At 42.7% G+C, this 26,649-nt stretch overlaps 2 protein-coding genes across 3 annotated transcripts; both read right to left on the bottom strand.

Moving 5' to 3' along the window:
• Nucleotides 1-334: 334 nt before the first annotated feature.
• On the bottom strand, nt 335-4,895 carry LOC118392495 (zinc finger protein 34-like). The gene is made up of 7 exons (XM_035784524.2): nt 4,706-4,895; nt 4,232-4,434; nt 4,075-4,155; nt 3,587-3,682; nt 3,387-3,497; nt 3,096-3,216; nt 335-2,884 (listed from the first exon to the last, which is right to left on the bottom strand). Exons 1-7 carry the CDS (start codon nt 4,740-4,742, stop codon nt 1,236-1,238), a joined length of 2,298 nt encoding a protein of 765 aa, XP_035640417.2. The 5' UTR covers nt 4,743-4,895; the 3' UTR covers nt 335-1,235.
• A 134-nt stretch (nt 4,896-5,029) lies between these two features.
• LOC118392494 (zinc finger protein 419-like) lies at nt 5,030-22,939 on the bottom strand. 2 transcript variants are annotated; one of them, XM_035784522.2, is made up of 10 exons: nt 22,782-22,939; nt 22,188-22,620; nt 19,665-19,724; nt 19,209-19,296; nt 8,921-9,123; nt 8,679-8,771; nt 8,241-8,336; nt 8,026-8,136; nt 7,730-7,859; nt 5,030-7,345 (listed from the first exon to the last, which is right to left on the bottom strand). In XM_035784522.2, the coding sequence occupies exons 5-10, from the start codon at nt 9,068-9,070 to the stop codon at nt 5,592-5,594; spliced, it is 2,334 nt and encodes a 777-aa protein (XP_035640415.2). In that variant the 5' UTR covers nt 9,071-9,123; nt 19,209-19,296; nt 19,665-19,724; nt 22,188-22,620; nt 22,782-22,939; the 3' UTR covers nt 5,030-5,591. The 2 variants fall into 2 exon arrangements, with proteins under 2 accessions (XP_035640415.2, XP_035640413.2); XM_035784520.2 differs by lacking the exons at nt 19,209-19,296; nt 19,665-19,724; nt 22,188-22,620; nt 22,782-22,939 and adding an exon at nt 9,453-11,233.
• Between the last annotated feature and the right edge of the window lie 3,710 nt (nt 22,940-26,649).

Here is a 26,649-nt window from a genome sequence, read left to right as displayed (position 1 = left end):
TGTGAAACACTTTCAAAAACAGATGTCAGTAGATCAGAATTTGGAGTGATCCAACATTTCACACAGAAATACTAGACATCTGTTGCAATCTTGTTAGCTATTATTATAAAAAACAATATTAACTTAGTGTATTGCGTACCACAAAATGTTGTTGATATCAAAAGACTGATGAGGCAAACTGACATTCACCTGATAAAATGCCATGATTCATTAAAAAAAAATATCAATGACAACTCCAGCATGGCCATAACACCTATGTTCACAATTTACTGTATGTGTGGCACATACTTCTTCAGAGACCGTTTAAGTCCAAAATAAACAACACAAATTCATGTAGCCTTTAAGCTTTTTAATTAAACAAGAACATTGCGATAGAACAAGAAGCACAAATTGAAGAACTACACTCTGTTGAAGTTTGGAACCCTAAGATTTTCACTGTATCTGCAATTACACCTGCAACCCTGTACATGTGACTATTAAATAGTGAATCTGAATCACTCTGGTGATTATACTGCGGGAGAAGCCATGACACTACCCAAATCAGGGTTGGAGTAACTGAAATTATTTTCTAATAGGAAGATCCTGAATTAAAAAGTAATTGACCCCCAATCCTGATCCAAGTCGACAGATTAAAACCGTGTTCTCTTGAGAGCATACTGTACCTGACAGTGGAGGATGTTTCACTGGTTTACCGAACACAACTCATTGAACATAGTTCCACAGATTCACTTTATGAATTGCCGGTCCACAGATTTTCTGGGAGCCTTCAGACACACAACCGGCTTGTATGCATGGCTGTTAGGTCTGCCATGCTGCTACCTCCCAAAATAGACCATGTATGACATTCCATGACTTGAAACGACTTTGGACCCTGTACTTGATATGCTGTGTATCATGTAATAAGGGTTTGTATAGTCCCAGTATGTCTGATCAGAGGAAGGGAGGATCATAGAGGGAGGAAGCTAAACTCAGTGAGCAGCAGTCCTGAACAGCAGAGACCCTCTTCTCCGTTCAAGTCAATTATCTCACCATCCCCCATCATGTCACCCCTCTGCACCACAGAGATATGACAGAATGGGGAATGGTGGGATAATGCAGCATTCCTACGACAACACAGAGGAACCCTGGGCTGCCCTACATAACGACCGTACAGCTAACGACATGGAATTGTGACAAAGTTGAATACTATTGTATATTACTGTAGCCACAGTGAAAGGTGTGAACATGTGAGAAAATCAACTCCTTTTGGAGGAATGTCTCCTGCGACGGCTGGTGTGACTGTTTCGCAGCGTGAGCTCAGATGGCTCGGAGTGCGACCGCTCGTGCAACTTCAGGAGACGCAGGTACCTGAAGGCTTTTCCACACTGGCCACAGCTGTGGCCCTCCCCTGTGTGTTTAAACTTGTGCTCCCTCAGGTGCGTGTGTAGTTTGTAGGTCTTCCCACACTCGTCGCAGCTGTAAGGGCGTTCGTTCGAGTGCAGCCCCCGCTTGTGTATGCGGAGGCCCCCGCTGTCTTTAAAGGTCTTGTCGCATATGTCACATCTGTAAGGTTTCTCTGAAGAGTGCCTGCGTACGTGGGCCTGGAGTAGGCTGTTGTTGCCAAACATCTTCTGGCAGACAGGGCAGGGGAGTTTGGGACTGGGGTCATGGTCTTTTTGGTGTCTCTTTAGGTCAAACTCATAGACAAAGGTCCTTCCGCACTGGGCACACAGGAACTGGCGGTTCCCGATGTGATAGCCCATGTGTCTCTTTAACAAGCTTGGCATAAAGAAGCGCAACCCACACTGCTCACAGGCGTACGGGCGGTCCGTGGTGTGCCAGCGCTGGTGGGAGGACAGCTGGAATTGGGTTGGGAAGCTCTTCGGACAATGAGTGCAGAAATAGGTATTCTCACTTGTATGACAATCCATGTGTCGCTTGCAGTACTGTACCTGCGTGAAGCCCTTTCCACATATGGTGCATTTGTATGGTCTAGCATCCGTGTGGACGCGATGGTGATTCTGAAGGCCAACCTTTCTCCGAAAGCATTTGCCGCACTCGTCGCAGCTAAAGGGCCGCACATCAGAGTGAATTTTCATATGGTTGGTCAGGAGTGCCGACGTCCTGAAGAACCTGCTACAATCGGTGCACTTGAAAGGTTTCTCTCCGGTGTGTATGCGGAGGTGATCCTCCAGCCGTCCCCGAGACAGAAAACGCTTCCCACACTCTTGGCAGGAGTTGGTTGCAGGTTCTCTCTTTTTCGAGCACGCTACTCGTAGTGGCTTTTGCACCCTCTTCCTTTGGATAATGGAACTCTCAAAGAGATCGACCTCTGTTTCCTGACCCCCGATCACCACACTGCTCCCGAGCCCTGTGTCGGCCGACTCCATCTCCTTGTCCAAATGATCGTTTTGTGGAAGGGGTGGCAAGGACTGGAGCGATAAAGTGTAACTGGCAATATGGGGGACCCACTGGTCGACACTCGTCAGCTCGACCGGCTGGTTATCCGTAGCAGGGATGACTATCTGTGAAGCAGAGGCTTCAGTGATGGAAGTATTCATCAGTGATACAAGCTGTTGCTGTCTCATCGTTTGCAGCATACTCCTTACTGTTGGTGCCCCTTTTGATGGTGCCCCTCCCACCAGTCCGCTAACACCTTGAGGACTAGAGCAGACCACGGCACTCTCTGGCAGTACATCCTCATCTTCTCCAGCATGGTCAGAGTCATCTGACATCATTCCCAGATCCTCCAAGTTACTGAAGGGGGCAGGGTTCATGACGCTTAGAGCGGCTTCTAATGATTCTGATGGCTCGTCAAAATCTGGCTCCATTGATGGCCTTCCACAGGCGAGGCGGAAGGACAGCGAGGACAGCACACAGTCACCCACCGAAGTCGTGACAGGTACTGAGAGAAAGGGAAAAATATAGAAAAATTACATTCTGATTGGTTGATTGTGAATGCCTAGGAATGAGCATGTTGACATTAATACCATTGAAAAACTATTTCACATTCCTGTAAATACGGCTAGTTCAAAGTGATCCATGAGAGCTTGGGGAAAACTACATTGTACTTTGTTCAGCTGTTGATAATTCTACTTAAAGTAAAGTAAGCCTACCAAACTGATTCTTATTTAGCAGGTTCTGGTGCTGGAGGAGGATCCTCAGGTGCTCAGGGTCAGACACAGACTGTCCACACTCCTCCAGGTCAGAGGGGGCAGCACTGATAATGGACGCTATCTGAGAAGAAGAGGTAGAAGCTAAGATCAGCATCCAGGGGGTTTCTTAGAATTCGCAGGATAAACAACAACATGAAATGTGTTGGCACGTATAAAGTTGTCTAACAATGTCAACATTAGATATGATTGGTGAATTGTTAGTCATAGACTTGTTGTGTTACAGTTCATTACCTGGGAGAGATCTGGCACAGATAGCAGTCGTTCCAGTTTGAGGACCAAGCCTCCCACAAGTGCCTGCAGTGCTGTGTCATACTTGGAGCCATACTGTGTATGGAACTCCTCCTACACGGAAGGAAACAATAAGTTAAAGTCAGTGTCTTTGAAATGACAAAGTGGACAGTGAGAGAGGAAAGGGAGAAAGTGTGCCGAACCTGGAAGAAGTGCTTCCTCTCGTAAGGGTTTTTCAGCAGGGTTTGGACCAGCGCCACAAAGTTAGCCTGTGACTCCTCCACTTCTGCATCCTGCTGCTGTAACCAAGATGTGTAGGGGTGACAGGGTTTGTAGAAGTCATAATTTCAACCTGAAAACAACTTTTTATCTCTTACCCCATGCATGTTTGCCCTTTGCAGATCTAAGGAATCAGATGAGTGACAGCAAAGCAAGACAGATGGCCAAAAGCTCCCACAACCCCCACTAGGTGTTAACACTTATGTTGTTTACACTTATCCAGTACCCTCAGATTTTTACACCACAGAGTTAAAGGCTATTTTCAAACCAGACTAAATGTGCAAATGTTACTCTCTTTTAAGTAGTCGTCCGAGAATGGTATTGACAGAAATCTTTTTGTATGCTGTGTTACAGGTGTGAGTTGTTCACTTGTATGGGGCGGAATTTCCACACAAGAGAGAAATATTCTTACTCCCAAGATGTTCATCTTTTCCAGGAGACGTTGGATGTCCTGAAGGTTGGGTGGGTCCTTGCGGAACAGCTCCAAGATCATCTAAAATAATGGGACAAAATTGTATATGATTTTTCTAATACACAAATGTGTCAAAACCACATATCATGTCACTCACCCTTGCTCTCAGGCCCAGGATGAGTTGAGCCCTCTGTTTGTAACTCAGCAACTTTGGAACAGCTTCAGTCACCACTGTTACAAACTCCTCGACCTTCCCATAGTGCATCACATTGCGTTGATTCACCACATGCCATACAAATGAATACATCAGCCGCAGGGGAGAAACCAATAGTCGCAAAGAGGAGAGAGGAAGTGGGGGAGCTATAGCAAGACGATAGAACAACATGTTAGGGTGTGTGGCTTCATCCTCTAGGTTCTTTAGCAACAAATACCTCCAGCAACATGGCTAACCAACTTACATTTAGAAGGCATGCCGAAATAGACAGTTTTACACTAAGTTATCCATTGAAGATAGTCGCTAGATAGCTAGCGCTCTGCACTGCAGTGACTTGGGTCTGTAGCCAGGTGCACATTTGTCAAATTGGTTAGATTGCTAATACATGGTTAGCAAGTGTCGTATAATGTAACCTACCCGTACTGGCTGTCCTCTTCTTGACTCGTTTGTCCATGCCGGAATGCTACCAAATATGTACGATAGGTAGAAATCTAACAGTAAAGGTAGCTAGCATGATAGATAGCTATCACCAACTTATTAACGATTTATGAAAATGGCGACAACAGATGTAAACGGAACCAAAACCAGAACAGTTTTGACCAGACTATTAACAATAAGATTGGCAGCATAAGATCATTACTGCCACCTATCGTCCTGGAATAAGAGCCGCAATTGAATCCTACTGCTCTTCTCTTGAAATTACATTTGAGATTAAAACACACATTTCATCATTTTTCTGTATATATTTGGTTGAGTATGAATTTTTATTTTGTGGCTTAATACACTTTAAATGTATTATAAAAAGTCATCACACAGAACCGTTCCAGCATACATTTGGTTTCCCTTGCTGTGAATAAAATAGCAAAACAAATGAGTAGTGGCACACAATTGTGACTATTTGCCTTTATCCAACATCAAATGTTGTGCATATTTTTTGTAAAGGCTTCCGGCAATCATTGACTACTCTCAGAAAGAGATTAGTGAGTAGCTGTCAATTTACATCTTATGTCATTAGAATTTCAACCTATACAAAAAACAACAAATAAATACGTTTTAATGACACAATCACAAATTATTATTTAACAGGAGACATGTTTGTTGCTGCATTAACTAAGCCAGACATTATACTATTTTTCAGTGTTCCGTCTATTTAGGATATCCTGAATTATGGTCCAAAATGGTCCAAAATCTAAAGTCTACAACAAAAAAATGAGGAATATTATTACAGCTATTGGCAATTTGTCAGGACATTAAAAATAGCATCCCAGTCAATGTGTGTGGAAGGCAGCCAATGTGCAGAAAATCAACTCATTTTGGAGGAATTTCTCCTGCGACGGCTGGTGTGACTGTATTTCCTTGGTTGCTCAGATCGCTCCCCTGAGTGCAACCGCTCATGCGCCTTCAGAAGACGTGGTAACTTGAAGACCTTTCCACACTGGTCACAAGGGTGCCCTTCCGCCGTGTGATGGATAATTATGTGCTCCTTCAGGTGCTGATTCAGCTTGTACGTCTTCCCACACATGTCGCAGTGGTAAGGCCGTTCACCCGTGTGCAGCCGTTTGTGACTGCTCAAGCTGCTGCTCTGTTTAAAGGTCTTGTCACATATGTCACATCTGTAAGGTTTTACAGAGGTGTGTGTAAACATGTGGGCCTTGATGAGTCCGTTGCTGCCAAACACCTTCTGACAGACAGGGCATGGGATCTTGGGCTTGGGGCCATGGTCCCTTTGGTGTTTCTTCAGGTCAAACTCATAAACAAAAGTCTTTCCACACTGGGCACACAGGAACGGGCGGTTCCCAATGTGATAGCCCATGTGCCTCTTCAGCCCACTGGGATGAAAGAAGCGCATCCCACACTGCTCACAGATGAACGGGCGCTCCATGGTGTGCCAGCGCTCATGGACAGACAGCTTGTATTGGGTTGGGAATCTCTTCGGACAATGAGTGCAGGGAAAGTTATTTTCACTTGCATGAGACTGGATGTGTATTCTGCAATAGAATGCTTGGCTGAAGCCCTTTCCACAGATGGTGCATTTATGTGGTTTCGCACCCGTGTGGATGAGCTGATGCTTCTTCAGGTCAGCCTTTTTCCGAAAGCCCTTGTCACACTCATCACACTTAAATGGCCGCGCTTCAGAGTGATTTTTCATATGAGTGGTCATGCCTCCTAAGGACCTGAAGGCCCTTCCACACTCAGTGCACTTGAACGGTTTCTCTCCTGTGTGAATGCGGAGGTGATTTTCCAGCTGAGACGGATAGACAAAACTCTTCCCACACTCCTGGCAAATTATGGTTGCCTCAGGGATTTTCCTCTTCGAGGGTACCGTTATTCTTTGTGGCTTGGGCGCCCATCTCCTTCGGATAACAGCCCTCTCAAAGAGATTGGCTTCTGTTTCCTGACCCCCAATTAACACACTGCTTCCAAGACATGTGTCACCTGACCGGATCTCCTTGTCTACATCATTGTTTTGTGGAAGGGGTGGCAAGGAAGGGAGCGAGATCGAGTTACTTGCAATGTGGGAGACCCACTGGTGGAAACTCGCTACTTTGACCGGTGGGTTACCCGGTTGGTTCCCAATGGTGACCGTGGCAGGGATGACTAATTTGACTATCTGTGAAGGAGAGGATTTGGTGAAGGAACTACTCATCAGTGATACAAGCGGTTGGTGTCTCTCTGTTGGCAGCATACTCCTTACTGTTGGTGCCCCTTTTGATGGTGACCCTCCCACTAGTCCGCTAACACCTTGAGGACTAGACGGGCTCTCTGGCAGTGCATCGTCTTCTTCACTGTCACACACTGCATTTTTCGCCCCACTTCCGTTATCCTTGGCACCCTCTTCTCTCTGCAGAGTACTATCTTCTCCATCATGGGGCGAGTCATCTGACATCATTCCCAAATCCTCCAAGTCGCTGAAGGAGGCAGGGTTCATGACACTTAGAGCGGCTTCTAATGATTCTGATGGCTTGTCAAAATCTGGCTCCATTGATGGCCTTCCACAGGCGAGGCGGAAGGACAGCGAGGACAGCACACAGTCACCCACAGAAGAAGTGAGAGGTACTGAGAAAAAATAAAATATGAAAAATATTGAAGTACTTTACATTAAGAAGAAGACTAGGCTTTTTATATATATTCCTGTTTAAAAAAATCATTAAATGGTTCATAATGAACTGAAAGGTCCCGTATGTAGCTTTGTGCCCGACCCAACCAAATGTACATAGAAATGTGAGTTATAGTCTGAAAAGTGGTATATCGGTCCTATGCGTGCTATTTCTATGCCTTCCGTCCTTAAGTTTAGCTTTTGCATCTTTTTATTTAAGGTTTTGTAAACTTGTAATGTTCTTTGTCTAGCTGATTATAAATGTACTGTACACACACAGGGAGGATAACAGATAATGATTCAAGTAGACTCCAAAGCTTCCTATGGACTGTTTTCAAGCCTACCATTTCTGTTGAACTGGGTTTTATTTAGCAATTTCTGGTGATGGAGGAGGATCTTCAGTTGCTCAGGGTCAGACATAGACTGCCCACACTCCTCCAGGTCAGAGGGGGCAGCACTGATCATAGATGCTATCTGAGAAGGAGAGGAAGAACCAAAGATCAGCAAAAGGGAGGTGGCTTAGCATGTGAGGTAAAGACAATAATATGGCATGTGACATAAATTGTTATCTAATAATGACAGAATTTAGGTATGATCAGTGAACCACTAGTTATAGACTTGCCATTTACCAGTTCAATACCTGGGAGAGATCTGGCACAGATAACAGTTGTTCCAGTCTGAAGACCAAGCCTCCCACAAGGGCCTGCAGTGCTGTGTCATACTTGGAGCCATACTGTGTATGGAACTCATCCTACAGGGAAGGAAAGAGTGACAGTGTCTATAAGAGAACCTACCTGAATGACGAGCCGCTAAATGCAAGTCAGAAGAAATGAAGAGAGAGGAAGTATGTCAAACCTGGAAGAAGTGCTTCCTCTCATAAGGGTTTTTCAAAAGGGTTTGGACCAGCGACACAAAGTTAGCCTGCGACTCCTCCACTTCCACATCTTGCTGCTGTAACACAGAATGTGAATAATTTGATACAAGTATAACTTTTCTGGTTATCTGAATTAAGCTATTAAAATGAGTAGCTGTTATACACTTTGAATGTATGTGTAACCGATGTGAAATGGCTAGCTAGTTAGCGGTGGTGCGCGGTGACGTCACCCGCTTTGAGACCTTGAAGTAGTGGTTCCCCTTGCTCTGCAAGGGCCGTGGCTTTTGTGGAGCGATGGGTAACGATGCTTCGTGGGTGACTGATGTTGATGTGTGCAGGGGGTCCCTGGTTCGAGCCCGGCGAGGGGACGGACTAAAGTTATACGGTTACATATGCAGGAGAGAGAAAAATGTACTTACCCCTGAGGATGCACTGATGTTCATGTTTCCCAGGAGACTTTGGATGGCCTGAGGGTTAGGTGGACAACCCTTGCGGAACATCTCCAAGATCATCTAAATAATGGGAATCATTGCGATATTGAGTAAACTTGCATCTTCCCCACCCACCTTACACACATCTAGTTTCTACTGACATTGATACAAATGTGTCAATCAAAGCATAATAAACCACCCCTCCCATGACCACACAACATAACACTCACCCTTGCTCTCAGGCCCAGGATGAGTTGAGCCCTCTGTTTGTAACTCAGCAACTTTGGAACAGCTTCAGTCACCACAGTTACAAACTCCTCGACCTTCCCATAGTGCATCACATTGCGTTGATTCACCACATGCCATACAAATGAATACATCAGCCGCAGGGGAGAAACCAATAGTCGCAAAGAGGAGAGAGGAAGAGGGGGACCTATGGAAAGAAGAGAGAACCGAAAAAATGTTAGGCAGTAGTTGCATAAAAAAAATGCTTTTGTCTACAACATCAAGGCTATACAAAATATTACGATAAGACTATAACACAGATGGGCGTTATACTCTTTGGCTTTAATATATTTAGCAGCAATAGAGCATTTAGAAAGAAAGCCAACATGACATTAACCTGAAATGAATGTAGTTAGCTATACTAGTAAATTACTTTACAGTTCACTTAGGGCTGTCTGTAAATTGAATTTGAGCTACTCTAGCTAACGTTAGTCGGGGTAAATAGCATAAACAGTTAAGGAAAAAAAACTGCCCTACCCGTACTGACAGAAGCTTTGACTCGTTTGTCCATGATGGAAAAGTTGTTATCAAATGTATGTATGGATAACAAACAACAAATCTAACAACATACAGCAGTATATCAACATGCAATAAAAATTAATAAATGTGGAAATGGCAACAACAACGGTACATCCAGAAACTAATTAGTGTGTCGTCAGCAACACTAAAAAAGCACGTCCGGGTCAAGGTTTGGGTAAAATGTAAAAATAAGAGTAACGTAAACTCCTACATCGCCTTGGTCCGTACAATTGCCCTTATTTTAGCGCCCCACAAACGTAATACTTCCAGTATTGCATTCAGGACTTCTTTAATTATTTTTGCAAGTAGTAAGGCTAATTAATATCTTATAGTCATTATTAAGAAGACAAATTGGACGCCAGTTATTGATGAGCAGCACTTCTTTTTTAGGTTTATAGGTATCAGTGTTATTAACCCCTGACTCACTGTAGGAGGGAGAACATTGTTTTTAATACTCTCTAAAAAGACTTCAAATAGGAAGGGAGCTACTTGTTCAGAAAATAATTTGTAAAATTCTGATGTAATTCCATCAACACCTGGTGATTTATTGTTCTTTAGATGTTTGATAGACTATAATCTCTTCAACTTCGATGGGTTCATTACACTGTTTAGATTCGATATCACTGATAGAGTGAACATTATTTAGTGATTTAAAAAAACATATCTGTGGATTCCTGACAATACGTAGAGCTATACAATTTTCTGTAAAAATTGCTACAGGATTTAGCGATTAATTTTTTGGTCATCTGTAATAACACCATCAATGTTTAACATATGGATAGTGTTATTTTTAGAGTGGAATTTATCAAGTCTAGAGAAATAGGATACATTCTGTTCTCCCTCCACAATCCATTTTCTCATAGATCTAATAGAGGCTCCTTCTGCTTTTAATTTATATATATTTTCCAGTTTATTTTGTAACTCAATTAGTTCCATCTTCTCCTCCCCGGAGAGGTTGGCTGGGGACTCTGAGAAAGGGAAGTTATCTTAATGATCACCTTTTCCTCCTCAGCTCTTCAGGTCTTAGCAAGATTACTACCATATTTTCTAAGGTATTTGGACACCTCACATTTAAAGAACTCCCAGTTCTTGCAATAAGATTTTTCTTCACAAGCCCTTTCCCAAAAGTGTGAGAGCAGATCTTTAACCTCAAATTTAACTATATCATTATTTAATAATGAGCTATTTAGCTTCCAGTAGGATGCTCTACCAAGGTTGGTATCAGGGGTAAATATTTTGATATCAATGTGTCATTACATACCCATTTGATGGTTTGTGTCAAATTTGCATCAGTTTTTAGGGCGGTGCTAAAGTGATCTTAGAAGTAAACCGCGGCTTTGAGAATGATGATCGCATGCAACGATGATGCAAAAAATGACTTGGTATATCTCCCCCTTACCCCCGTCACTGTCCAATTCTTGTTTTTAAAAGATGATAGAAGTGCTACACCTGGTGGAGAGAGATTGTAAGACAGAAATAGTTGCTTTATGCGTGCTGTACGTAACGACATGACACGCCACGATGTAACGGAGGGTCAGTTTTATCAACTTTTCTCCAATACTATAGAGCCATTACCATCTCGATCAACCCTTCAATAGAAACCTACTTCACACCCCCGATTTTGACATCAACGCATTCGCTACAGTCCCATTAGTTTTCTTTGTAGCCTTGTTGCGCACATTTGTATGGAATGCAGTGAGTTTTGTTACCATATTTAATAGTATAAAAGTAATTCACCTCTATGTATTCATGATGTATGAACAATTATTGTCTGAACGACACATATTTGGGGAGGGGCAGATCCGTGTTGCCACCTGGGTGTCAGAAGGGGTGGAGGAGAAAAGTAGTTCAGTGTCATCCGCATAGCAATGATATGAGAGACCATGTAAGGATATGACAGAGCCGAGTGACTTAGTGTATAGACAGAAGAGGGCCCAGAACCAAGCCCTGGTGGACATCGGTAGTGAGAGTATGTGGTGCAGACAAAGATCATCTGCATGTCACCTGGTATGAGCGGCCTGCCAGGTAGGATGCAATTCAAGAGTGTACAGAGCCTGAGATGCCCAGTTCTCAGAGGGTGGAGAGGAGGATCTCATGGTTCACGGTTTCGAAGGAAGAGGATAGATCTAGGACAGGTATTCCCAAACTGGGGTATGACCAGGGGAATGCGCAATGCCATCAGGGGTATGCCAAATAAAACTGTGATTCACATTTAAAAACAGTCCATTTATATTTTCCGACAGGGCTATACATTTGTGTGAGGTTTTTTTCTCACCTGAGTAGCCTCATTTCACTGCCCCAAATTAATCTAACCATCTAGTGTTCAGCGAAATAACAACACAATGTCAAATACAGGTAGCCTAGTCAAATAATTAACATCCAATCACATTAACCATTACTCTCTTGCAGATATTCAGCTAACGGTCCATATGTAGCCAAACCTAGCTGCTGCTCATGTTGGTATCTGTACTGATGGCACAAAAGCCATGACAGGGAGACATAGTGGAGTGGTAACGCGCGTGCAAGCAGTTGCTCTCAACGCCACTTGGGTACACTGCAGCATCCACCGAGAGGCGGTGCTGCCAAGGGAATGCCTGACAGCTTGAAAGACGATTTGGACACTACAGTGAAAATGGTTAACTTTGTTAAAGCAAGGCCCCTGAACTCTTGGGTATTTTCTGCACTATGCAATGATATGGGCAGCGACCATGTAACGCTTTTACAACATGGTAAAGTGCACTGGTTATCAAGGGGCATAGTATTGACACGTTTTGTTGAGAGATAAGCTGAAAGTTTTCTTTACTGACCATCATTTCACTTGTCTGCATGATAAACGAGTTTCTCTCATGACTGGCCTATCTGGGTGATGTTTTTTCTTGCCTAAATGATCTGAATCTAGGATTACAGGGACTCTCCACAACTGTATTCAATGTGCGGAACAGAATTGAGGCTATGATTAAGAAGTTGGAGTTCTTCTCTGTCTGCATTCACAAGGACAAAACACAGGTCTTTCCATCATTCTATGATTTTTTGTGTGCAAATGAACTCAAGCTTACAGACAATGTCAAATGTGACATAGCGAAGCACCTGAGTGAGTTGGGTGCACAATTACGCAGGTACTTTCCTGAAACTGATGACACAAACAACTGGATTCGTTATCCCATTCATGCCTTGCCTCCAGTCCACTTACCGATATCTGAACAAGAGAGCCTCATCGAAATTGCAACAAGCGGTTCTGTTAAAATAGAATTTAAACAGAAGCCACTGCCAGATTTCTGAGTATCCTGCCTTGGCAAACCGCACTGTTAAGACACTGATGCCCTTTGCAATCACGTACCTGTGTGAGAGTGGATTCTCGGCCCTCACTCACATGAAAACTAAATACAGGCACAGACTGTGTTCGAAAAATGATTTAAGACTGAGACTCTCCAATACAACCCAACATTCCAGAGTTATGTACCATCCTTTCTCATTAACCTGTGGTGAGTTATTCATAATTTTCGATTAACAAATAAGGTTTAATATGTAAGATGGTTAAATAAAAAGCAACATTATTGATTATTATTATATTATTATTTGTGCCCTGATCTTATAAGAGCTCTTTGTCACTTCCCACGAACCAGGTTGTGACAAAAACTCACACTCATTCTTATGTTTAATAAATGTATCGTATAGTGTGTGTGTGGCAGGCTTACAATGATGGCAAAAAAACATTTGATAATGCGCTGACCCTGGTGCTAGAGTGGGTACGCAGCTGGAGGTTGAATGTTTGAAGGGCTATGGGACTATAACAGTTTGGGAACCAATGATCTAGGAGGATGAGAACAGAGGAGAGATATTCAGCTTTGGCAGTGCGGAGAGCCTCCTAGAATTGGAGGAAAGGGAGACAGAAAAGGAAACAAAGTATAGACCTGGAGGGGGGTTGCAGTGAGATTAGTGGGTGACCAGCCTCTTATAAAGATGAAGTCAAGTGTATTGCCTGCCTTGTGAGTGGGAGGGGACTGGGAAAGGGTGAGGTCAAAAGACAAGTAATGTACAGGAAACGCTCCAGTCTGGTTTTAGACCCCATCATTGTACTGAAACTGCACTTGTGAAGGTGTAAATTACTTTTGAATGGATTCAGACCAAGGCTCTGCATCTGTCCTTGTGCTCCTAGACATTAGTGCCGCTTTTGTCACCATCGATCATCACATTCTTTTGGAGAGATTGGAAACCCTAATTGGTCTACATGAACAAGTTATTGCCTGGTTTAGATCATATCTGTCGGAAAGATATCAGTTTTTCTCTTTGGATGATTTTTCTCTGACAAATCAATTGTACGTTTCTGTGTTCTTCAAGGTTCCGTTTTAGGACCACTATTGTTTTCACTATATATTTTACCTATTGGTGATGTCATTTGGAAACACAATGTCAACTTTCACTGCTATGAAGACCACACACAGCTGTACATTTCAATGAAACATGGTGAAGCCCCAAAATTGCCTACCCTGGAAGCCTGTGTTTCAGACTTAAGGAAGTGGTTGGCGGCAAATGTGTTACTTTAAAACTTGGATAAAATAGAGATGCTAGTTATAGGTCTCAAGAAACAAAGATATACGCTGTTTGATCTGACAATTAATCTTGATGATTTTACAATCATCTCAAATAAAACTGTGAAGGACCTCTGCGTTACTCTGGACCCTGACAAACATATCAAGAATATTTCAAGGGCAGCTTTTTTCCATCTTTGTAACATTGCAAAAATCAGAAACCTTTTGTCCAAATATTATGCAGAGAAGCTAATCCATGCTTTTGTCACTTCTAGATTAGAGTGATGCAATGCTCTACTCTCCGGCTACCCAGATAAAGCACTAAATAAACTTTAGTTAGTGCTAAATACGGCTGCTAGAATCTTGACCAGAACCCCAAAATTTGATCATATTGCTCCAGTGCTAGCTACACTGGCTAGCTACACTCTTTACACTGACTTCCTGTTAAGGCTAGGGCTGATTTCAAGGTTTTACTGCTAACCTACAAAGCGTTACATGGACATAATAATGTCTGGAATGGAGTGAATGGAATGACATCAAACACATGGAAGCCATGTGTTTGATGTATTGACACCATTCCGCTTCAGCCATTACCACGAGCCCGCCCTCCCATCCTCCCCAATTAAGGTGCCACAAAACTCCTGTGGTTTGTCCATTTCAACAGGATGCAACCGTAACAGACGGTCCATGAAGAGGTACATGTGAACGTGAGTAGATTACCTTGAAAACAACAATCTTGGACACAGTCCCCAGTTCTTATTATACCTCAGTGATCCAGTTAGTGTCGTTGCCATGAGTCAGAAAGTAATCCTAGCGTGCTGGAATTTGACGTGTAGACTATGAAAAACAATGTAAAAACCTATAGCGCAGGATAGGCCTACTCTTGAATACACAAATACTTTTTAGGCCTACACAAATGTCTGGATGATTTATACATTTTGCACACTTGCTCTGCCAGTGTTAATTCTGTCTGAACCAACCTTACCTAATTTAGTATTGTGATCTATATCTGTCTATATTCGTTACTATGCTGTTACTAAGCAGTAATGTATTACGGCAGTGTTATGTTACAACACCTAATAGATAGTGCACATGCACACTATTAGGCAGGGGGCTGTAGGACACAAGATGTTCTTACTAAACTACACTAACTATACTCCCGTCTCCTGTCTGGTAGTTTTCTCCACAACACAAATATTAGTGGCGATGAGGTGATTAAGCTTCTTTTAACCAGACATTGCTTTAAGGGAAGAATTTTGTGTGAGTAATGAAACTCAGTATCATGATGTAAATCGTCAGTAATTTTGTTCCACCAGTAGAAGACTGTTTATTCTAAGCACTGCTAGCAGGTACAGTGTTCGGGAGCTGCCAAGTAGCAAGCCTATTGGAGTCGAGAATAGTGACACTGCCCTCTGTTGGTTCAATTTGAACCCATCGAAAATAGGCATTATATGGATTGCTGAAAGGTCTCATTGAACCAAAAAAAAAAGCAGTGGAGTTGACCTATGCAGAACTGACTGAAACTCTTTCAAGGCATATATTATAAGGCATTTCAAGCCCAAACCAATTCTCATTGCAGAACGTTTCAAATTCTACCAAAGTCACCAGAGTCAAGGGGAAACTGTGGCTGACTACATCCTTGCTTTGAAAAGACTGGCAGGTACATGTGAGTGTGCACAATTTCTTGATGATGCTCTCCGAGATAAGTTTCTATGTGGTCTCACAAGTCGCACTTGGACTCCAGCTTGCCCACAGGGATACAATTGAGCTATCAGGACACGCAGAACGTCAGAAAGGATTTCACAAGGTCAGTGACACACGTGGAGGAAGAGGCCCACAAAAGTCACACTTTTCTCAGTCCCGTCCTCAAGGCTACACAAGAACACAGCAGCCTATATCACAAAGGACTAAGCCAAGTTGCTACAGATGTTGGGGAGATAATCATCAGCACAGTGAATGCCGATTCCAAAATGAAAAGTTCCACAATTGTGGAAAGGTTGAACATTTAGTATGTAAAGCTCCAAAATGCACAGCAAGAGCGCACAAGGTGTCAGACGCAGCACAAGAAGAGGAAGGCACAGCTGGATCAGTAGTAGAACTGTTCACAGTGTACACAGCTCAACAACTAAGAAAGATGGAATCTATCTCAACATGGACTTAGCTGGAAATCTGGAGCGTCTGTATCTCTTGTTCCTGAGAGAATCTACAAAGAAAAACTGAACGAGTGCCCACTTCAGCCAACTTCCATCCGCCTTTCACCATACACTGGTGACACTATTCCTGTGTTGGGGCAGATCCACGTACCAGTCTGGTATAAGGGGAAGGTGTGGACGCTACCGCTTATCATTGTTAAAGGAGAGATACCAGCCTGATAGGCAGAAACTGGTTATAGAACATCAAGCTGAACTGGGGAGAAATCATTAGTCTGAGAAATGACAAACCAGTGAGTCAGGCTACACTCACTAACATGCTGGTGAAGCACAAAGATATTTTTAAAGATGGCTACCTACGGCGAGAAGGAAAACTTCACTAGTAAAAGTCAGAGTGCACGAAGGAATCAAGCCTATCTGTCATATGCTCTTAAGGAAGCAGTAGAGAAGGAACTGGACCGCCTACAGAAGAATAACATCATCACAAAAGTGGAAAGGAGCGACTGGGCCGCTCCGATTGTTGTAGTCCCAAAGAAAGACAAGACCGTCAGAACGTGTGGAGACTACAAGGTCACAGTAAATCACTGCATACTACCAGAGGAATATCCACTACCAAACGCTGAAGATCTGTTTGCCACTCTAGCGAGTGGGAAGGTTTTCAGTAAGCTGGACCTGTCATTCTCTTATCAGCAACTGAAGCTGGATCCGGAGTCAGAACACTATCTGACCATCAATACACACAACGGGCTATTCAGATTCAATCACTTGGCCTATGGAATCTCGACAGCTCCAGCGCTATTCCAACACACAATGGATTAGATCTTGGACGGCATAGACAATGTTGTGTGTTTCATGGACGACATCCTCGTGCAAGCACCAACCATTGAAGAGCACCTTGTAGTGCTGGACAAAGTGATGTCAAGACTGGAGAAATACGGAGTGAGAATGAAACGCAGCAAGTGTGAGTTTCTCCAGGACTCAGTGGAATATCTCGGATACAAGATTGATGCACAAGGCATGCACCCAACCAACAGCAAGGTGGAAGCAATCGTAAACGCACCAGAACCCACAAATGTCTCAGAGCTGAGGTCATTTTTGGGGTTCCTGAACTATTACGGAAAGTTTGTGGCAAACTTGTCCACATTGTTGCATCCACTTCACCAACTGCTGGAGGCCGATACAAAGTGGAATTGGCTTCCACAATGCGAATAAGCATTCAAGACTTGCAAACAGTGTCTGCTAAAGAGCAAGAGGCTTTCCCACTACGACACAGAGATGAAGGAGTAGGGGCCGTCATATCACATGTTCTACCGTCAGGTGACGAGACACCCTATTGCATATGCATCACGGACTCTGTCACCAAGTGAGAAAAATTATGTTCAAATTGAGAAGGAAGCCCTGAGCATAATATTCAGACTGAAGAAGTTTCACAAATACCTCTACTGAAGGAAGTTCCAACTGCTGACAGATCACAAGCCTCTGTTGACCATCCTGGGACCAAAATCAGCCATACCAACCCTGGCTGCACTTTGAATGCAACGTTGGGCACTGATACTGCAAGCCTATGACTACGATATTGAATACAGACGATCCAGTCACCACTAATAATGCCGAAGCACTATCAAGACTACCATGCAAAAGTGACTCAGACAGTGAAGATGATAGAGCAGTCTTCCAGATCTATCTCATCGCCAAACTGCCCATATCTGCTTCAGACATAGCAGAGGAAACAAGGAAATACCCAGTGCTTTCAAAAGTCTTGGACTTAACATTGGCCGGCTGGCCAACCTTCATTAACAGCAATAACCTTTGTCCATTCATCAACAAGAAAGACCTGTTGTGTACTGATGAAGGATGTGCTCTGTGGGGATCAAGGGTGGTGTTACCTCACAAATTCAGGGGGAGAATGCTATCTGTCTTGTATGAGGGACATCCAGGGATCACTCGAATGACAGCACTCACCCGCAGTTATCTGTGGTGGCCTGGACTGGATCAGGACATTCAGTAGTATGTAAGCCACTGCTCAACCTGTGAAGCTGTTCGCAACAAGCCTGCTACTGCACCTCTTCATCCATGGTCCTGGGCTGCTACACCATGGGAATGCATCCATGTGTATTACACTGAGAATGACAAGCAACATTTCCTTGTTGTCGATGTCCATTCCAAATGGATGGAAGACCATCAATCTTCTCAGACACCTGTTTGCATCCTTTGGACTAGTCAAGGAGTTTGTCTCGGACAATGGCCCTCCTTTCACGTCGATTTTGAAATGTTTCTCAAGAGCAACAGAGTAAGGGGTATCCTGTCACCACCTTACCATCTAGCATCAAACGGAGCAGTGGAGAGAGCCGTGCAAACCTTTAAGAAGGCCTGGACTGGACTCAAGGTTCAGTCTGTGCCCACCCACCAAAGGCTTCCCTGTTTCCTGTTTACTTATCATAACACACCACACACAGTAACGGAACGTACACTATCTGAACTGTTTCTGAAACACCAACCACGTACCTGCCTGACATTGTTGAAACCAGACTTGTCAAACACTGTGGCAAAGCACCAGCTACAGCAGAAGAAAGCTTATGATAGACACTCAAAGGACGTCTTGGAATGAAAGAGGGAGAGAGTGTAATGCTATGTGATTTCAGACACCCCAAGCACCTGTGGACCTCAGGTGTGATCTTGCAACGCGGAGAAACTTTGACTTACCACGTCCAAGTTGGTTATCGCCATGTCAATGTTCATGTGGATCATATGCTATGGTTCAACGCCCCGGCAGAGACATGCAGAGAGAACAAGGACAATAACGACCCCCGGGACTATTCTCCTGACTGTGGACGTATGGGAGAGACAGAGGCTGACCTTCCACCTGAACCTGTCCCACCACAGGAAGCCCAGTAGGAGCGGAGATATCCTGTTCGACAGCGAAGGGTACCTCAAAGCTTGACCTGTGAGTTGAGCTGTTTCAGGAGGTAACGAACAGTAAAACAAACAAACACTTTAATATGTCCTAGATAAAAAAGAAAGAAAAAGGACATTACCGGGATTAGTTATTTGGACACAAGTTCCATCTTCGGGGCGGAATAATACCCTGGATTTGTGCTGGGCTCTGGAAGGTCTGCTTTAACCCTTTAGTTGAGAAATATTTAAGAATGCATTGTTCAGATATTGCATTAGTATTTACCTTGTTGTCTAGGAGTTAAACACTACGGGGGGAGGAGTGTAGCATCGGTGATCTATAGCTGTCTATATTAGTTACTATGCTGTTACTAAGCAGTAATGTATTACGGCAGTGTTATGTTACAAAACCTAATAGATTGTGCACATGCGCAGTTTTGGGCCGGGGAGCTGTAGGGCACGATATGTCTTTTTTTGTGTTTTTTTTGTAAATATATATATCTATACAGTATGCATACATACATATAACAATATACACATATACATTGGGGAGAACAAGTATTTGATACACTGCCGATTTTGCAGGTTTTCCAACTTACAAAGCATGTAGAGGTCTGTCATTTTTATCATAGGTACACTTCAACTGTGAGAGATGGAATCTAAAACAAAAAAACAGAAAATCACATTGTATGATTTTTAAGTAATTAAATTGCATTTTTATTTGCATTCACAGTGGGTCAGAAGTTTACATACACTCAATTAGTATTTGGGAGCATTGCCTTAAAATTGTTTTACTTGCGTCAAACATTTTGGGTAGCCTTCCACAAGCTTCCCACAATAAGTTGGGTGAATTTTGGCCCATTCCTCCTGACAGAGCTGGTGTAACTGAGTCAGGTTTGTAGGCCTCCTTGCTCGCACACGCCTTTTCAGTTGGGATTGAGGTCAGGGCTTTGTGATGGCCACTCCAATACCTTGACTTTGTTGTCCTTAAGCCATTTTGCCACAACTTTAGAAGTATGCTTGGAGTGTCCATTTGGAAGACCCATTTGCGACCAAGCTTTAACTTCCTGACTGATGTCTTGAGATGTTGTTTCAATATATCCACATAATGTTCCTTCCTCATGAAGCCATCTATTTTGTGAAATGCACCAGTCCCTCCTGCAGCAAAGCACCCCCAAAACATGATGCTGCCACCCCCCTGTGCTTCACAGTTGGGATGGTGTTCTTCAGCTTGCAAGCCTTCTCCTTTTTCCTCCAAACATAACAATGGTCATTATGGCCGAACAGTTCTATTTTTGTTTAATCCGACCAGAGGACATTTCTCCAAAAAGTACGATCTTTGTCCCCATGTGCAGTTGCAAACCGTAGTCTGGCTTTTTTTATGGTGGTTTGGAGCAGTGGCTTCTTCCTTGCTGAGCGGCCTTTCAGGTTATGTCGATATAGGACTCGTTTTACTGTGGATATAGATACTTTTGTACACGTTTCCTCCAGCATCTTCACAAGGTCCTTTGCTGTTGTTCTGGGATTGATTTGGACTTTTTGCACCAAAGTACATTAATCTCTAGGAGACAGAACGCGTCTCCTTCCTGAGCGGTATGACGGCTGCTTGGTCCCATGGTGTTTATACTTGCGTACTATTGTTTGTACAAATGAACGTGGTACCTTCAGACGTTTGGAAATTGCTCCCAAGGATAAACCAGACTTCTGGAGGTCTACAGTTTTTTTTCTGAGATCTTGGCTGATTTCTTTAGATTTTCCCATGATGTCAAGCAAAGAAGCACTGAGTTTGAAGGTAGGCCTTGAAATATATCTACAGGTACACCTCCAATTGACTGAAATGATGTCAATTAGCCTATCAGAAGCTCCTAAAGCCATTACATAATTTTCTGTTTAAAGGCACAGTCAACTTAGTGTATGTTAACTTATGACCCACTGGAATTGTGATACAGTGAATATAAGTTAAATAATCTGTCTGTAAACAATTGTTGGAAAAATTGCTTGTGTCATGCACAAAGTAGATGTCCTAACCGACTTGCCAAAACTATAGTTTGTTAACAAGAAATGTGTGGAGTGGTTGAAAAACAAGTTTTAATGTCTCCAACCTAAGTGCATGTAAACTTCCAACTTCAACTGTATATATATATACATACATACATACATACATACATACATACATACATACATACATACATACATACATACATACATACATACATACATACATACATACATACATACATACATACATACATACATACATACATACATACACCTTTACACTTTTTTTTAATGTGCCTTTATTGTTCCCCGCAAACCCTTCCACTCCTCGGCCCAATAGGAGTAAACTAATAAATAATAACACTTAGGCTTCTATCTTCAGTTTATACATACTTTACACATTTTACAGACACAATCTATTTTACAATAGTTACATTTTGTTTGTTTTTAGTTCTGGCCTTCCTCTATTTCTGATGTACATCCAGTTTCTATTTGTATCTGTGCTGTTTCACAACAGTTCTGAACCTATGTACATTTCACAGACCACGAATGTTTTACATTTGTTATCTTGTTGTTATTAGTCCCCACCATTCAGCTCCATTCAACCCCTCCCATCTATCTCTTAACACCATCCATTCTGGATTTCTATTAGCCATATATTTCTGAACTGTGCTGTGATGCTTCACAAAAGTGCTGAACCTTTCTATTCTCATAGTTTCTACAGATTGTAAATGAAAGATAAAAATTTTTGCTAAAATAATTATTATATTATTGATCAATTTACAGTGATTTTTCAAATCACCAGTATTGCTATCTGTAGCGTTAATTCTAGGTAAATGTTGAAGTTCTTCAGCCATTTCTGGACCTGTGATCAAAAACGAGCTAAATATGGACAGTACCAAAATAAATGATCTAATGACTCTGCCTCCTCGCAGCAAAATCTGCAGAGCTGGGAAGATTGTTCTTACTAAACGAGATGTTCTTACTAAACGACACTAACTGTGCTCCTGTCTCTTGCCTGGTAATTTTCTCCACAGCACAAATATTACACCTAAATGTGCATAAATACACACTCACACTGGCATATTAACTGATATTATATTCAGATTGGGCCTTGAGCTTACCTGTATTTGTCATGATAATCCTTTTCATGATAAATATTAATAATGTATTTCAACACAACATTTGTGAAAGTCCCCAGTAGGCAGATTTAGATCACTTCCTCTACAGCTGAGGGAGGTTTTTGTTTGGCTCTGTATCACTGTGTGAACGGAGCAGCTTCATGCTGCTGACAGTAGTAATCTCCTGCATCTTCAGCTTGAACTCCACTGATGGTCAGAGTGAAATCAATATCATATCCAGTGCCTTGATATCGACCAGATGTGAAACCTGTGTTAAAGTCGATGATGAATTTAGGAGCTTCTCCAGGTTTTTGATGGTACCAGGCCAAGTCATCGTCAATGGCACTACTGGCTTTACAGCTGATCGTGGCAGACTCTCCAGACTGGACCATGACAACTGCAGGAGTCTGGGTCAATAGAATGTCCCCTGCACAGCCTGGAAGAGATAAACAAACATGAATTTGCAGTCTTTGCTTTAGATTAAACCTGTTTCAGTTCAAATACGAATATTAGAATAAAGACTTTCTGTTCAAATTAGGATAATAATATTAAAATAGAATGCTTTAAGGTCAATTACTGAAGTAATTCCTAACTTACCATTTGTGTAAAATGCAAGGACCAAGATAGTTACGGAGATAAAAGTCATTTTTGTCTTATGTTGTGTGGCTTCTATAAAGCACACGTTTAACTCACAGGACTATAAACACTTTAAGAACACTGAAGCATGTGCTACCAATGCAAATTGTCTTCATATGCAAATGGAGCAACAGTCTGATGATACAGGACACCTGTGATATGAACGCGGTTGAAAACAGTGAGATGACCAGAATTTTTGTGTGGTTTATTTATTCATAAAAAAAGCAGTATCAATACTGTCCCATATTGTAAGACAGACACTAATATAAAAACATTGTCTAGATATATTTGTGTTCACTTTAGAGTTACAGTATCTTCATTCCCTTGTAAATACATCTGGCACCTTGTTTTTCTTGTTCTCCATGCGTTTCGTACCACCTCCCCTATTGGCTCCTAATGTCCTACACAGACACAGACAAAATGTACTTTGTTAAGTAACCTTGTGTGTGCCTGATCAAAACCTTACAACGAGTAACAAGTGAGTGATTTGTCACATGAGTTGTACGTTCATCCTCCTCCATGATGTCTGACTCATATATGCTACCAACCACTCTGTGCACTCTCACCGAGCAACTTTTGTTGTCACAAGATCTCACAGACACTCTCCCTCGCTTACACACACACACACACACACACACACACACACACACACACACACACACACACACACACACACACACACACACACACACACACACACACACACACACACACACACACACACACACACACACACATACACACACTATGTGACTGAGTGTCTGACTGAGTGACAGTGATCTGGTCACACAATGCTGTCCTTGTGCCGTACACAAAAGGTCAGATGAATCAAAGCATATGAATCACAGACTGTCTCTCCTCTCAGGCTCTCAGACATACTTCTAATCCATATCACAGCCAAATATCCTCCTCATATTCTTGGATACTACACTGGATATTGATTCACAATCTATTTGATAACATTTATGATAAATATTTAGCTGGAAATGTTAGGGAATCAGCACAGAGACGTTTTTATGAGATGGTGCTTGGTACTTGAAGAGGCTCAGGGCAGGTTATGAACGGAAACGGGACTACAACTCTTTAAAAAAAAGTGATTCCCCCATTTAGATAGACCACAAATATCAAACAAGTAAGAGTTTCTAAAATGTGTGTGTGCGTGCGGGTGAGTGACAGACAGTAGTGCCCGTAGGCGGCCCTTGCGACACTAGTCAGCCGGACCCTGGTCTGTAGTATTTACATGTCATCATGACAAGTCCTCTGCCTGAAGAAAGAAACATTGGATTTCAAGTCTTCCTCATTAACTTCTCAAGTTCCATATGAAGAGCAAAGTGAGTAGAAATCCATATTTTTATGTATTATCAGATTTTCCTGAATATTTTGTGATTTTTGTTTTTAGAACGTTTCTATAATTAACTTGAGGGTTGATGAGAAAGTGAAGTCATATACAGATTTAGAAAAGAAAGCCATGTATGGAGGGGCTGGGAAAGGAAAGTCTTCCCTTTCTGATGTGCTTCCTCTGTCAGATTCGGACGACCACGTGTGTCCTCCTATTTCTATTCACAAGTCTTGGAGTATGCTCAGGAGGATTTGGGAATCCTGTCACAGATGACGTGAGCAGGCTGATGTTATTGGTAAGATACTCTAACCTGAACTCTACTATGCAAAACTAGTCTGGTGATTATTTAGAGTTTATTTTGTCCTAAAAACAACTTTAAATCTCTTCTTTTGATACAGAAGAATGGGCCAAATAATACTAATTTATTTTTTCAGAAACACAATATTCCAAAGGATTATAACATTTCTATGCATTATATTCCCAAAGAGACGGTGAGTAGAATTTCTCAAAAACAAAACTTTTAGAAGGAGAGAAGTTGGGTGGCCTTAAACTTTGGCAGCATTTTTGTAGAGGAACATTTTTGTTTTATTTACAATCTGTAGATTGGAATCATATGTAACCTAGTCAGTTTTCTCCCTTTTCTTACTCCAGAGTGGTGTGTGCTGGGTTCTACTGAATATCTATCCACTGGAACAAAGCCTCAGGGAACTGGCCCGGGTGTTTGGTGCCATTTCTTCCAACAAAGATAATATTATGATCTTCATCACCATGCTGCAAAATCTACGCTTCAAATTTGATCATGAGGAGCTGGTAATGCCTGTCAGTTCTGCCAGTAGATCCAGTTACTGTAGACCCAGTTACTGTAGACCCAGTTACTGTAGACCCAGTTACTGTAGACCCAGTTACTTTAGACCCAGTTACTGTAGACCCAGTAACTATAGACCCAGTTACTGTAGACCCAGATACTGTAGACCCAGTTACTGTAGACCCAGTTACTGTAGACCCAGTTACTGTAGATCCAGTTACTGTAGACCCAGTTACTGTAGATCCAGTTACTGTAGACCCAGTTACTGTAGACCCAGTTACTGTAGACCCAGTTTATTGACTGTATTAAGTGGTGCAACCATCCTGATGTTTACTTTGTTTGTCTGTACTTCCAGGAGGCAACAATGCAAGTCTTTAAATGCCACTATAAGGCGGTCAAATGGCCGTCTGGGCAGTATTTCGACTATATCAGAGACATTTTGAATTCTGCAGCTCAGGGAGAAGGAGGATTCCGCTGTGTGCCTCCACCCTGCCCTGCCCCTACTACACCAGGTAAGAAACATGCCCCAACACACAGTATCGATTCAGCCCCAACATACAGCATTCACAAGTCTCTTCCTCACAGAGCATGTTGTTATCTCTCTCAGGAAGTGAAGCACAGGATCATGAACAGACTCGGTCAAGGGGGAGTCTGCTGTCCCTGCTTCCGATCCCAGTCACAGCCTGCGTGTTCCTCATTGTGTGGGCGGTAAGTTAACAATGTGAATGGCTTGCTCAGGCTGTATGACAGTGTCTGGCCCAGAAGACCTACAGGGTATGCTGACTCTTGTTCCAGCCCAGCGCTACTACTACACACCTAAATCAACATTTCAACTAATCATCAAATGTGTTAGTACTTGGCCAGAACAAAAGCCTGCACCCTGGCTCTCCAGGACTGAATAGCACTGGTGTATGGTATTGAATGATTCAACGTGATATTCTGTTCCATAGATTAAATCTAGAAGAGGAGGCTCCCCAGAGAGTAACCTTGAGAGAGGCCATAGAAGGCTGTCCACTGATGTGGAACGGACCATAACCATCCCTATTCCACCAGTCACCAGTCCAACTGACACACCAATAATGGGGGAAGCCTGATCACCACTGAGGGAGCAGAAGAAGCCAACATCAAGCACTGCATAGAGATCAGAAAGCTCCCCGTCTGGACTGGTGTCACTCTGGACTGGTGTCACTCTGAACTGGTGTCACTCTGAACAAGTGTCACTCTGGACTGGTGTCACTCTGGACTGGTGTCACTCTGGACTGGTATTACTCTGGACTGGTGTCACTCTGGACGGGTGTCACTCTGGACTGGTATCTCTGATTCTTCTTGGGTGATATCCCTGAGAGAACAGAGCTGAAATCTCTTATTTGGTATCTTTGACATATCGGAGCTGATATCTCTATAATATATGGGCTGATATAGGGTCTCACTTAAACAAGGGACAACGGCAATAAGACATTAATCAACCGCTTACTAGAACTATATAATTTGGACTGTCATATATTTTGACACAACACCATGTATCGCAGGTTCCTACCTTGTCTATGTCTGTCTAATCAGAGATTTTGACATTACACAACATCAGAGACATTCTCTACTGAGACTGGACTTTGTTGTTGCCTAAATATCTATTGCTGCTGTGTGGCCACAGAGTGTGTGCTGACACTTTTTTGTTTCACCCCCTC

The sequence above is a fragment of the Oncorhynchus keta genome, chromosome 13 (genome assembly GCF_023373465.1).
Source record: "Oncorhynchus keta strain PuntledgeMale-10-30-2019 chromosome 13, Oket_V2, whole genome shotgun sequence".
Taxonomy (NCBI): Eukaryota; Metazoa; Chordata; class Actinopteri; order Salmoniformes; family Salmonidae; genus Oncorhynchus; species Oncorhynchus keta.
Note: the sequence above shows the minus strand (reverse complement) of the source record. Positions and strands in the feature narration are given on the sequence as shown.

What these genes read in the sequence shown, in the direction of transcription:
- LOC118392494 (XM_035784520.2), bottom strand. Translation starts at nt 9,486, where the DNA reads ATGGACAAACGAGTCAAAGCTTCTGTCAGTACGG. An exon ending in AGAGGAAGCACTTCTTCCAG is followed by an intron (nt 8,137 to 8,240) that starts GTTTGACATACT and finishes CCTTCCCTGTAG; the next exon opens with GATGAGTTCCATACACAGTA. An exon ending in CTGTGCCAGATCTCTCCCAG is followed by an intron (nt 7,860 to 8,025) that starts GTATTGAACTGG and finishes TCTCCTTCTCAG; the next exon opens with ATAGCATCTATGATCAGTGC.
- LOC118392495 (XM_035784524.2), bottom strand. Translation starts at nt 4,742, where the DNA reads ATGGACAAACGAGTCAAGAAGAGGACAGCCAGTACGG. An exon ending in GAAGAGGACAGCCAGTACGG is followed by an intron (nt 4,435 to 4,705) that starts GTAGGTTACATT and finishes GTCTTGCTATAG; the next exon opens with CTCCCCCACTTCCTCTCTCC. An exon ending in TCCTGGGCCTGAGAGCAAGG is followed by an intron (nt 4,156 to 4,231) that starts GTGAGTGACATG and finishes CCATTATTTTAG; the next exon opens with ATGATCTTGGAGCTGTTCCG.